This window comes from Manis javanica, chromosome 6, assembly GCF_040802235.1.
Source record: "Manis javanica isolate MJ-LG chromosome 6, MJ_LKY, whole genome shotgun sequence".
In the NCBI taxonomy this organism is placed as follows: Eukaryota; Metazoa; Chordata; class Mammalia; order Pholidota; family Manidae; genus Manis; species Manis javanica.
The window spans coordinates 65,911,093-65,924,541 of record NC_133161.1 but is presented as its reverse complement, the minus strand read 5'-3'; the positions used below and the strand labels follow the sequence as shown (position 1 = coordinate 65,924,541).

At 32.5% G+C, this 13,449-nt stretch overlaps 1 protein-coding gene across 3 annotated transcripts in view; it reads left to right on the top strand.

The window, feature by feature from the left end:
• Positions 1-12,410, top strand: part of MIOS (meiosis regulator for oocyte development) — a 38,236-nt gene extending 25,826 nt beyond the window's left edge. For 2 of the 3 annotated variants that reach the window (XM_073238783.1, XM_073238784.1), the window contains exons 8-12: positions 4,436-4,498; positions 5,344-5,496; positions 6,704-6,908; positions 11,261-11,390; positions 12,179-12,410. In XM_073238783.1, coding sequence (XP_073094884.1) covers positions 4,436-4,498; positions 5,344-5,496; positions 6,704-6,908; positions 11,261-11,390; positions 12,179-12,275 — 648 coding nt within the window. In that variant the 3' untranslated portion in view covers positions 12,276-12,410. The remainder of the gene's footprint in view (positions 1-4,435; positions 4,499-5,343; positions 5,497-6,703; positions 6,909-11,260; positions 11,391-12,178) is intronic. The other variant, XM_017674558.3, reaches the window with a different exon arrangement.
• The last annotated feature ends 1,039 nt before the right edge of the window (positions 12,411-13,449 follow it).

Here is a 13,449-nt window from a genome sequence, read left to right as displayed (position 1 = left end):
GGGAAGGGTGGTTGAGGAGGGAGAAGGGGATTAAGGGGCACTATAATTCACTTTCACAATATAGGTAGATGGGGAAAACAGTGCGGAATGGAGGAGAAGACAAGTAATGACTATATCATCTTACTATGCTGACAGACAGTGTCTGCAATGGGAGGAAAAGAACGACTTGATAATATGGATGAAGGTTGAAACTACAGTGCTGTTCATGTGAAACCTTCATAAATTTGTGTATCAATGATACTTTAATAAAAAACAGGGAATAAAATATTAAAAGCCCCCTCCCTCCTCGTACCTTCTTACAAACAAATGTAGATATTGGCCCACACACCATAATGTAAACTTAGCAGTATCATCTCACTACCCATGAAAGAAATTTATCCTTCTGTAATAATGCATCATTTTTTTCTTATTAAAATGAAATGCCATCTGTTAAACCATAGATACATGGCTACACAGTGCAAATAGGTTGGTATCCCCTTAATAAGATTTATAAAATACATTTAAAAATGTAGACAGTATATAATTGGATTTTGCCTTTTTAAAAAGAAAATCTGGTGTGATAATCAGCTGCCTTTTAACTGGGATGTTTCTTCCATTTGTATTTATATGGTCAAGGTTAAGTCTACCATCTTGCTATTTGTTTTCCATTTTGTTTTCTTCTTTTATTGTTCTGTTTTTTCCTGCCTTCTTTTGGGCTAATTAATATTTTAGTGTTTCACTTTATTTCTTCTATTGAATTTTTAGCTATAGAACTTTTTATTATCTTTTTCTGTTTGTTAATGCTGGAGGTCTAACAATATGTGTCCTTAACACATCAGTCAACATTTACCTCCTCATACTTAACGTTTCACACTTGGTACTTCACCCTTTCTTTTTCTTACTTCACACCTGACACTTCCTACTTTTTGCTTCATACTTCACATTTTACAAGTACTTCAACAGCATGATTCCATTCAGAAGTTCCCCTCCTTTTTCTATTGGTGTATGTTTTGCTTCTGTATACATTATAAACCCCAGCTTTTTTGCTTTGAACAATCAGTTGGCTTTCATGTAAATTACATGAAGAATGAAAACATAGGCTTTTATTTTATATTTATTTACTTCTTTACCATTTATGGTGCTACTTATTCCTTCCACTAGACCTGAGTTTCATCTAGTATCATTTCCCTTCGGTCTTTCTCTGTAGCATTTCTTACTTTAACAGATCTACTGGATTTTCTCAGCTTAATTTTAACTGAAAATGTATTTCACTCTTGTTTTTCTTTTAGCACTTTAAAGGTGTGGTTTCATAGGTCTTCTGGCCTTTATTGTGTATGATGAGAAGTCAGCTGTTATGTTGTTTCTTTTCTGTAACACTTCATTTTTACTTGGGCCCGCTTTCAAGATTCTCTTTTTGATTTTCAGCAGTTTAACCTTGATGCCTAGTTGTTTTTCTTTTTATCTTGCTTTTGATTTACTGAGCTTGGATTTTCAGGTCAGTGTTTTTCATCAGATTTGGGAAGTTTTCAGGCATTCTTTCTTTAAATTTTTTTCTGCTTCAATCTTATTTTCTTCTTGGACTCTTTATTACACATATATTAAACTGTTTGCTATTGTTACACAGGTATCTGAGGCTCTGTTCATTTTCCTTCCATCTTTTTTTGCCTGTGTTCTTCAAATTGGATAAAGTCTATTGATTTGCTTGTTAACTCTTATGTCACCTTTTATCTGATATTATGTTTTCCAGGGAATTCTTAATTTCAGTTATTGTACTTATTAGTTCTAGAATCTCAATTTTTATACAATTTACAATTTTTAACTCAGATCCCTATCTGTATATTAATTCAAACACTTCTAAGTCTTTGAATGTATGTCGAATAGCTGCATTGAAGTCTTTGCTAACTCTAACATGTGCTATTTGAGGTTTAGTTCTATTGATTGCCTTTTTCCCTGACTTCCAACCACATTTGTCTGTTTCTTTTTTTTAATGTAATTTTTATTTTTTTATTTTTATTTTTTTTATTTTGTTATCATTAATCTATAATTACATGATGAGCATTATGTCTACTAGGCTCTCCCCTACACCAAGTCCCCCCCACAAACCCCATTACAGTCACTGTCCATCAGCGTAGTAAGATGTTGTAGAATCACTACTTGTCTTCTCTGTGTTGCACAGTCCTCCCCTTTCCCCACCCCCGACATTATACATGCTAATCATAATACCCCCTTTCTTCTTCACCACCCTTATCCCTCCCTACCCTCCCATTCTCCCCAGTCCCTTTCCCTTTGGTACCTGTTAGTCCCTTCGTGGGTTCTGTGATTCTGCTGCTGTTTTGTTCCTTCAGTTTTTCCTTTGTTCTTATACTCCACAGATGAGTGAAATCATTTGGTATTTGTCTTTCTCTACTTGGCTTATTTCACTGAGCATAATACCCTCTAGCTCCATCCATGTTGTTGCAAATTGTAGGATTTGTTTTCTTCTTATGGCTGAATAATATTCCATTGTGTATATGTACCACATCTTTTTTATCCATTCATCTACTGATGGACACTTAGGTTGCTTCCATTTCTTGGCTATTGTATATAATGCTGCAATAAACATAGGGGTGCATCTGTCTTTTTCAAATTGGAGTGCTGCATTCTTAGGGTAAATTCCTAGAAGTGGAATTCCTGGGTCAAATGGTAAGTCTATTTTAAGCATTTTGAGGAACTTCCATACTGCTTTCCACAATGGTTGAACTAATTTACATTCCCACCAGCACTGTAGGAGGGTTCCCTTTCTCCACAGCCTTGCCAACATTTGTTGTTGTTTGTCTTTTGGATGGTAGCCATCCTTACTGGTGTGAGGTGATAACTCATTGTGGTTTTAATTTGCATTTCTCTGATAACTAGCGATGTGGAACACCTTTTCATGTGTCTGTTGGCCATCTGAATTTCTTCTTTGGAGAACTGTCTGTTCAGCTCCTCTGCCCATTTTTTAATTGGAATATTTGCTTTTTGTTTGTTGAAGTGTGTGAGCTCTTTATATATTTTGGATGTCAAGCCTTTATTGGATCTGTCATTTACGAATATATTCTCCCATACAATAGGGTACCTTTTTGTGCTATTGATGGTGTCCTTTGTTGTACAGAAGCTTTTCAGCTTGATATAGTCCCACTTGTTCATTTTTGCTTTTGTTTTCCTTGCCTGGGGAGATATGTTCATGAAGAAGTCGCTAATGTTTATGTCCAAGAGATTTTTGCCTATGTTTTTTTCTAAGAGTTTTATGGTTTCATGACTTACATTCAGGTCTTTGATCCATTTCTAATTTACTTTTGTGTATGGGGTTAGACAGTGATCCAGTTTCATTCTCTTACATGTAGCTGTCCAGTTTTGCCAGCACCATCTGTTGAAGAGACTGTCATTTCCCCATTGTATGTCCATGGCTCCTTTTATAGAATATTAATTGACCGTATATGTTTGGGTTAATTTCTGGAGTCTCTAATCTGTGCCACTGGTCTGTGGTTCTGTTCTTGTGCCAGTACCAAATTGTCTTGATTACTATAGCTTTGTAGTTAATGTAATTTTATATCAAAGATATAAATTTTTTTTTCAAATTGTTTATTATGATAAAACTGGTATGTAACTTTAGTTTCAGGTCTACAGCGTAATAATTTGATATTTGTATACATGTTAATAAAGATCACAATAAGTCTAGTTACCATCTGTCACCATACAGTTGACCCTCTTTTTACCCACTGCACCAAGCCCCTTCTCCGGTAACCACCAATCTCTCTGCCTGTTTCGTTTTTTTATGTTTAGTGATTTTTTCATTGAATAATGGCTGTTGCATATCGTACATTAAAGAGATCTGGGTTTTTTTACGTTTTTCTGAAGAATGTTGGTTAATGCTTTTGGAAATTCAGTTACTTGCTGCATTTTGGCCTTACATTTTGTTTTAAATTTTAGATCTGTGGAAAGCCTGAGGTGTTTCCCTGTTTGGTCAGACTTAATCTCTGACCTATTTCCTTTGCAGACTTTGTCAGAGATTGATTTTAGGTTTTATGGGAGCAGATCTAGAGAAGACTTAGCAAATATGAGTTGACCAAATTCTTTCTTAGTTTATCCATACTGCTGCGGAAGAGGAAAAAGTGGGGTATGAAGATTTATTTTTCGTGAATTTTCTTTTTAAACTAGGGATTGCATTCTACTTTAGTACTTAGTTGGTCATAATTAGGATTAGAGTCGATGTTTACTTTTCTGAGTAATGAAATTGACAACTCAAGGGTTTTTCATAGGTTCACTAAATTTAACTCTGGTAATTAAAATGAATACCTAATTAAAAGGTGAAAGATATGCTCTTTCTATTTTGATGGAATGTTTAAAGATAGATTGTCTTTATTAGTTGTTACAGGTTTCTTCCCTTTTTTCGGAGGTAAAATGCATGCTAAGTTTTCTCTAACATTTTACTTTTCAGTCTGGCCCCCTAATAGAATTGGGAAAACTGGGATTCAAAATTGATGCCCTGGCATCGTTGAAGGTAGACTTTCTCTATTTTCCTCATCATATGAAGTGAAGGAAGATATCTTGGACAAGGCTAAAAGCATTCAGTGAAAACTCAGAGCAAGCATAAGTGAAATGTGGAATGTCACAACTGCCAGGGAAAATACAGTTTAGGAAAAGTCTTACTGGCAAGAAATTAAAGTTCTTAATGAGAAGAAATTTAAGTACATTTAAGGAAAAGAAATTAATTGCTTTTCACTGTGGCCTAGGGGCAAAAGAACTAAGAACATTTTTTGGTTTTGTTTTGGTTTCTTCTTTTTAATTTTTAAGGTGATAAGTACATGTCTTAATTGAGAGCAAGAGATTGAACAGGTTTAACTGTCAGATAAATAGTAATACAAAAACAACATTTTAGTTTATAGTATATTGCTAGATATGAAGGACCAGGCTCCATATAATTTTAAATATGATTAAGCAGTTTTGGTGTGCATTTAGATTAGATGGTAAACAGATTTTGTGAACCCAGAGGTTTTAATTGTTGAGACAAGGAGTCTCATATCACTTTTTACTGCATTTAACCAGGAAGGTATATTGTTTGCTCTTGGGTCTCTAAACTTAAATAAGAGATAGAGAATTAGATTTCTCTATTCAGGTATAATGGTAATATATACAGCACATATTTATAATCATTAGTAAAGGCCAGATTAAAGTAAATTACTGGAACTTCCATCAATTATTTTATCTATATCCTCATTAGGAACCAGCTTTTGGCAAAAAGGAGACCTATTTCTTCATTGTTACTCCATTCACATTACCTAGAATCCTCTCTCACTTAGCCAGAAAATGTTTAAACAACTGAAATAGTTCATGTTTTCTTTTTAGGGTTCTCCTTTAGATGTTCTTAAAGATGAAAGAGTTCAGTATTGGATTGAGAATTATAGAAATTTATTAGATGCCTGGAGGTTTTGGCACAAACGAGCTGAATTTGATATTCATAGAAGTAAGTTGGATCCCAGTTCCAAGCCTTTAGCACAGGTAAGTACATTGTTTCAGAGAGAATCAAACTATAACATGTACCTAATAGTCCAGACAAAAATAGAAGTGTCTCAGCATGTTATACAGGATACATTTAGAGTTGAATTTAATAAAGTATTATTAGCTCATTCTTTTGTTTATACTGAGTTCCCATTGATGTCTTTATCTATCCCAGACTGCACTTTGTGATCATCCTGCTTTTTTGTCCTGCCACTTCCTAACAATCATCTCAGTGGCCAGCGCTTTAATCTAAGGTAGAGCAAACACACAGCAGGACTAGAGGATCTTATGTAAACATAAATCAATCCTGGGGTTGTCTGAGGTTTTCTAGTATATTCTAAGCACTTTCAGAGTCTACACTATTATATGATCTTACAAATTTTATTTGTTTGTCTGTACTATTTATATGTAATAAGGCAGAATTCTTTTTTTATTTAACAGTGTATATATATGTCTAATTACACATGGAAATTTTTTTCTTTTAGGATTAGTTTAAAAACTTGAACTCAATTATCACACAAAGCACATGACATCACTATAGCTAAGTTCAGAGATCAGATATATCCTGAATATGAGCACTGGATGGTGCTATTTTCTTATTTTTGAAAGTTGAGAAATCAGTATTTATATTAAAACAACCTGAGTATTAGTAAAAGAGCATTATGTGCTAATATTTGTTACTAAACTATTTAACAGTTTAAGAGCCTAAGAGTTAAACGTAAAAGCAAAATAAATAGTTTCTACTTCTGTTATTTTGAAGTTTTAATTTTTTGTTATTACATGATCCTTAACTCCTTTCTATCTTAGGAAATCTTTTCTTTATAAGAAGATTTTGTTTAGGCGATTATATCATTTAACTTTGAATCAGAAGTCATGTGTGATATTTTATAATGTTGGAACTCTGAAGTCCTTTTTAATTTCTAAAATGTTGGGATCTAATATTTCTGAGTTTTTCTGTGTATATATCAATGATATTAGGAAGAATGTAATTAAACAAAGGTAACAAAGGAAAAGGACTTAAATAATGTAACTGTTAAGTGGAAATCTTAAATAAAAGCTAGTCAAACTTATAGCAGACAACAAATTACTTTGTCTATGAAATAAAATTTTTTAAATTATTTGAAAGTTATTAGGCTCAAACTTTGAATTGGTTATTTTTTAACTAAAGTTTATATTATATTTATTCCTCCTTTCATTTGTTTTATAGGTGTTTGTGAGTTGCAATTTCTGTGGCAAGTCTATATCCTATAGCTGTTCAACTGTGCCTCATCAGGGCAGAGGTTTTAGTCAGTATGGTGTCAGTGGCTCACCAACGAAATCTAAAGTCACAAGTTGCCCTGGCTGTCGGAAACCCCTTCCTCGATGTGCACTTTGCCTCATTAATATGGGAACACCTGTTTCTAGCTGTCCTGGTATGACATAATTCTACAATATACTTCTCTGAGCTGAAGTCGTTGCTGTATTTGATTTAATGTTATAAATAAAAGATAAACTAACTTGAGTTTCTAAGAGTGAGCGTATTGCTGGCTTGAAGGTTTCTGTGTCCCCTGTAAATTATAAAGTCTGTAGGTTAAAAGTAAAATCTATATCCATGATATCTCAGGTAGTCCCACAAATGCTGGCCAATTTAAAGTTTGTGAGAAGAGCTGAAATATCAAGTAATCCTACACTTTTTTCTTACCACTTTTTCTAACAGTTCTCTAAAATTTATATTTAAAGTCAGTGTGCCTTCATCTATTCTTGTATGCATAAAGAGGTTTGATAATCTCAGAGCACTTTCACACATTCTCTTATTCCATCTTCAGACCCTGTTTGTGGAATGGAGAAAGTATTAATCATAAGACAGATCCCTTTACGTCTACATTTTGGTGCTGCTTCTGCTATACTTGTCAGTAACCTACTTTAAAAGAAAAAAATATATGTGTGTATGTATATAAAGGCACACATATATATGGATATATTTTAATGGTTAGAAATATTAGGATTATTGATTTCTGCTTATAGAAAACAGAAAAAATTTGAAAACAGATAACTGAATATAATGTTCCCATTGCCTGGAAATAGTCCAGCTATTTTTATAATTTGAAAAATCATACTATGGCAAGGATTTTAATTAAAAACATTTGAATATTTTGTTGGTACATTGGTATAATGAATAATGAATAAATTTAGAACTGGATCTGGAATTAGAATTCCTGTTCTAGTTCTATCTCTGTGACAATCTGTGACATTGAGAGTTACTTTAGCCCTCTTATAAGGTTTTGGGATGGGAGATCCTTTCCAGTTAGGACATTTTGAAATTCTATTCTGCAGCTGGTTCATGTAAATAGACTTATTTTATTGTTACATTAACATCTGTGAGAGAGATTTGTTAGTATCATTGGGTGAGTAATTATTTTTCAGTCTAAGTGCCTTTTTTTTTAAACAAAGGCAATATGTAATGTTTTTAAACGCACATGTTAGTTTTGGTTTATATTTTAATTAGTGATTTTCATTTTATACATTGCATGTTGATCACTATTTTGTGTGTCTGTGTGTCTCCAATACTTAGAAAATAACAATTTGGAATAAAAATCTGCAATGAAAGAACATGGAAGCAAAATATAGTGTTAAATAAGTGCTGTGAATTGAGATACAAAGAAGTAGTTAAATTTCATGCATCTTTTGAAGCCTCAGAAAGTTATAACAGCTTGAGTTATAGTTTTTGCTAGACATTAGCTTTTCAATCCTTTGCATTTTTGAAATAGGTAAGAAAAGATAAAAACAATTTGCTAGAATTTGAAGAAAATTAAGTCATGAAACATTTCAAGTTCACTGTGATGGAGACTATTTAATGAATTTTTTCAACACTAAGGTTTATCAAGTCTTAACATTTTTCTGTATTTACTTCAGAAGTATTTTTCTAAATTTAATTCAGAAATAATTTATTTATGTAATATATATTTGAGCACTTGTTTAACACACTAAGATACTTAAGACTGATGTGCTGAGATGAATCAAAGATCCTCAAGGATCTTATGGTGTACAGTGAGGATAGATAACTCATGTAAAATAAGAAATGATATGTTCTAGAAAATGAATACTGGTCCATAGTCCTGTATCTGCTATTCTAAAATCTCTAAAAAGACCTGAAAATTCAAAGTTTAAAAAAAATTTAATTTACAGTAATCTCATTTGGCAACAAAAACAAATCCAAAAAATACCTGTTTAGAATTGACATGAAGCTACAAGGTCTTTATTTCTCTTGTTTATTTGTGAATATTCATGTTTCACTGTAGAAATACTAATGTGTTTACTTACATGATACTACTCTGCCGTGTACTTTCCTAGAGGTGTTACATAATGTTTGCTAGTTGTTTTTCTGAAATCAGTAAACATTCAGAATTCTGAAACACATTTAGCTCCTTGAGGTGAATAAGGGATATTATGTAAAGAAGGTGTTAGGAATTTTCAAAGAGGGAAACATTACTTCTATCTGAAAGATATCTGGAAATTTTCAGAAAGAAGATGCCATTTAAGCTGGTCCATTAAAGTTAGGTAGATTTAAATATGTGAAGATTTTAGGGAAGGCTTTCTCTGTTGTAGACGAAGAGTAAAAAGCAAGAACCAGGGTTAAGAGATTGGTGAGTTTAAGTATACAAAGTGTATGGTACTAGGAAGCGCATCAGTGTGACAAGGCCTAGGAAGTTGACAGGAGATAGTGTAGAAAGATTGGGGAAACCTTAATATGATCTTTAAAGGTGTTGCCTAGTTGAGTTAATTGCAAAATAATAAGCATATTCTTTTTTTGGTATGAAAAATCAGAAGAATCTGAGTTCGAAAATAAAACAGGACCTGATAGAAATCAAATGCTGACTCATGGCATTTTAAAGATTCAGGTATACAAACCCATCTGGTACTTTGTCTGCAGTTTGAGATTTCACCCATCCATCATGCTCATGATTCAAATGGCTGGGATTTAAACAAACTTATTTAACTGAGGAGTGCATATTTTTATACTCATTTGTGCTTTGAAGATTGGAACTCTCTTGAAACTGTTTCAATTGAGTTTATAAGTATAAAAGTTTCTATTTACTTACATAAAAAGGGCAGTGGCAGTGAGGTATACCTTAATATTTTCAGTTTCATCAGAGAAACAGGGATTAATCAGTTTTGATTCAGTCTGTTTTCTGTGTATGTTAGAAGTTACAAAAAACAAGTGAAAAATCACTAATGAGAGCTAGACAGTATAAAGCAGTTTGTCTTTAAAAGGCCTATATTTTCTCTTCTTCTCTTCCCTCTTTCTTCCTTTCCCTTATTAAAAATTAAGGAATGTCCTGTTAATGGTATTAACAATAAACATTGTTAAACATTTTCATGAAGCTTTCAGAAACAATTTCAGTGTATTTACATCTTAAATCCTTGAACCGCCTACATATCATGTCACCTTCATATGATTAGCAAAAACAGATGGGTATTTTAGAAAATTATTTGCCAGACTTCCTGTGGTCGGTAAACACAGCATCATGTCTTAATAGGTGCACAGTAAATTAATTTAACATTTTTGCTTGCTCATTTTTCTATTCTTGTCTCTAATTTTATATGATCTTAAAATATTTTGATATGTTATTTTTGAGCAAAGGCAAACATTAATGTAGCTAAAATTAATAGAATGAGCATTTTCTGAGCACTGAAAGTTACATAAATATGTATGTGAAGATGTACATCTGCAAACATGTATATGTAATAACATTTTTAATTTTTTGTGAACTATAACACGGATAGGAATATAACATAAACTGTGATAAATCAAACATCAATGAGTCCCTTACCCTTCTTAAAGTAACATTGTTTGATCATTTCTCCTTGCCTAGTCCTGCCTCTTTACTCGTACCAAGAGGTAACCACTGTCCTAAATTGTGATAGTCAGTCTCTTGCTTATCTGTATAGATTTATCATGTTTGATTTCATCTGTTTTAAATTCTATATAAATGAATCATTCAGAATATATTTAACTTGCCTTTTTTGTTCACATTGGGGTTTCTTTTTTTAGTTTCAATTATGCTGATTAATTTAGATACAATTTATTAATTTTTCACCACTGCTTAATATTCCATTCAGGACTATGACATCGTTGTCCCACTTTACTATTAATAGTACTTTGGTTGTTTCCACATTTTTACTGTTATGAATAATGCTGCTGTGAACATTCCTGCATGTATGTTCTTTTAGCATGTACAGAAGTTTCTCTGGTGTACTTAACTAGAAGTAAAATTGCCAAATCATACTGTTTGCTAATGTTTTCCTTAGGATTTTTATATCTATTCAGGAGGGGTATTGGCTTAATAGAATTGTCATTTCTCAGTTTATCTTCATCTAGTTTTGTTAGCAAAGTCATACCAGCCTTATAAACTGTATTGAGAAATTTCCTCTTTTTCCTATTGTTTAAGAGTTTGTATAGATGAAAATTACCTGTTTCTTCGATGTTTGGTATTTTTCTGTGTGGGAAGAGTTTAAACTACCGATTGTTTCTCTTAAATCATTAATTCAGATTGCCTCATAGTGGATTTGATCATTTATATTTTTCCATTTTTTACTGGCTATTAAAAATTAAGGAATGTCTTGTTTTTTGGTATTTTTTCAGTGTAAACTAGATCATAGCATTAAAATTGCTATTTCAGTGTGTGTAATTTATATTTTGACATGGTTTTAGAAATACCATTTAAGAAACTTTGAATAAATTGCTGTGATATAATTAATGAAGACCATTTTCTTTAATCCATAGGAGGATCCAAATCAGATGAAAAAGTAGACTTGAGCAAGGACAAAAAATTAGCTCAATTTAACAACTGGTTTACATGGTGTCACAATTGTAGGCATGGTGGACATGCTGGACATATGCTTAGTTGGTTCAGGTAATCAGCACATTCCTTCTTTAATAGGCTTGAAACTAGAGGAGATAAAGCAGATGGCCTTGTAAATAGTTCAGGTTTATACAGCAAAGGATGAACTTTTTTACTGTCACTTGAGTTAACAAAGGTGGTGTCAACATTGCTCTCATTAGATATCCTATGTAATCTTTAAACTATAAGAATAAAACCTATATAACAAATAGTTTAAATACTATGTATGGGTTAAATGAATAGCAGCATTTATTTTACTTGGGGAGAGGATATGTTTACAATTTTTACAACTGACCTAATGTAGCTAAAATATATTGAATCATAAATGTTAGAGTACACATCAAACTACTGTATCAGTTATCTTCTAAATAAACTTGTTATGTGGTAAGTAAGCATTTCATGCAATGGAGACTCTCAAGATCATATTTAACTTTTACTTTAAACAGTGCCAGTAACCTGTACTCTTCATTGCAAAAACTTTTACCCCCAGTTTGTCACATTGTCTTTAATTTAAAATCTCAGCACATTCCTGTCACCTTTATAGCTGTAAATGAGATATCTTGCTACGTATTTAGAAAGTAAAGCTATTCATTTTTCAGTAACTTTCTTCCCAAGTTCAGCTTAGCAGTCATTTCTTATTTAATGATTTTAATCTTTTTTGTCTTTGAGTCTTAATTCCTGTATTTTTCCAAATGCCATTTTGAAAAATTATATTATAGATGTAGATTGGTATGTAGATAAGCCTATGTATGCATAATTCAGCTTTTTAACTATAAATTGACCTTTTTTTTTCTTTTTAGGGACCATGCAGAGTGTCCTGTGTCTGCATGCACATGTAAATGTATGCAATTGGATACCACAGGGAATCTGGTACCTGCAGAGACTGTTCAGTCATAAATTATCACCTAAAGAGGAACCTTCAAATATGGAGCTTTCTAATAGATGTCCTTCATAGCTCAAAAACATACCTCAGAACAAATCACTCATGACTTTCCTGTAATGGGAAAATAAATCATTCTATCAAATCATCAATTTGATGTTTGAGTGATTTTGATGTGCTTCACAGAGACAAATGCTGCTGAAATGAGTGTCAAGAGTGTGCGCATGAATTCAGTTCAGTAGGTTGAAGAAGTTCATTTTGCAAGAACTTCATAGGGTTTTCTGAAATTCTGAACACTGTGCAAGCAGAGTTTCTGGAATAACCGAGAAGAGACCTTGAAATTCTATCTTCTAAGCTGAAATTGAATATCTTTCAGTAAAATATGTGCACTTTTAGAATGAAATTACCGATTTAATGATTCAGATGATAGTGTAAATTCACCTGTGCTTAGATTCCTTTCAGTTAAAATTGTGGATTTTTACTTTTAGAATTGAAGAGCCCCTAGAGCCAGCACTGGAGAATAAATTTCATCAAGATATGGTTGATATATTTTTTAAGGAGTCTTCCCTCATAAACCTTCATTTTAATATACGAAATCTTTTGACACAGACCATTTTTGTCTTTCTAAGAAAAGCTGAAGTTGAGAATGTGGCTTTTTCTCTTCCAAAGAGGAGAATATGTACCTTTCAGGGGAATATGTTATAAAATTTCCATTCAGCCTTTTGCTTTCCAATGTCCTGATTTGTCTTCCAAGATTTCTCTCCCTATTATTTTATCACTTTATGGTCATCATCTGGGAGCATTTTACCAAACGCAGGATTATATGTGACTAGCCATTCAGTGTAATGTATATCTCAGTATGTCTTACTGTCAAATACCCTCTTGTTTTAGAATATCCTGTTTTTTCTAAGGTGGACTGAAAGATGTTGGGGAAAACAAGATCACTTTGGAAACAATTTTGCTTTAAATGTAAGTTTCAGAAAAGTTTATTTGAGCCAATTTACTGACTATTTTAAATTTTTATTTTTTTCCTTTTCACAGCTAGATAGTTGGAAGAGAGATGCAAAGGATTTGTAGCATGCTTCTCTATCATCTGTCATGCAGAGGACTGAACTGAATTTCATAGTTGAAGTTGTATTCACAGATAAAATAAAAAGTAAGCCTGAAACTTAATTATTTTATAGATTTTGG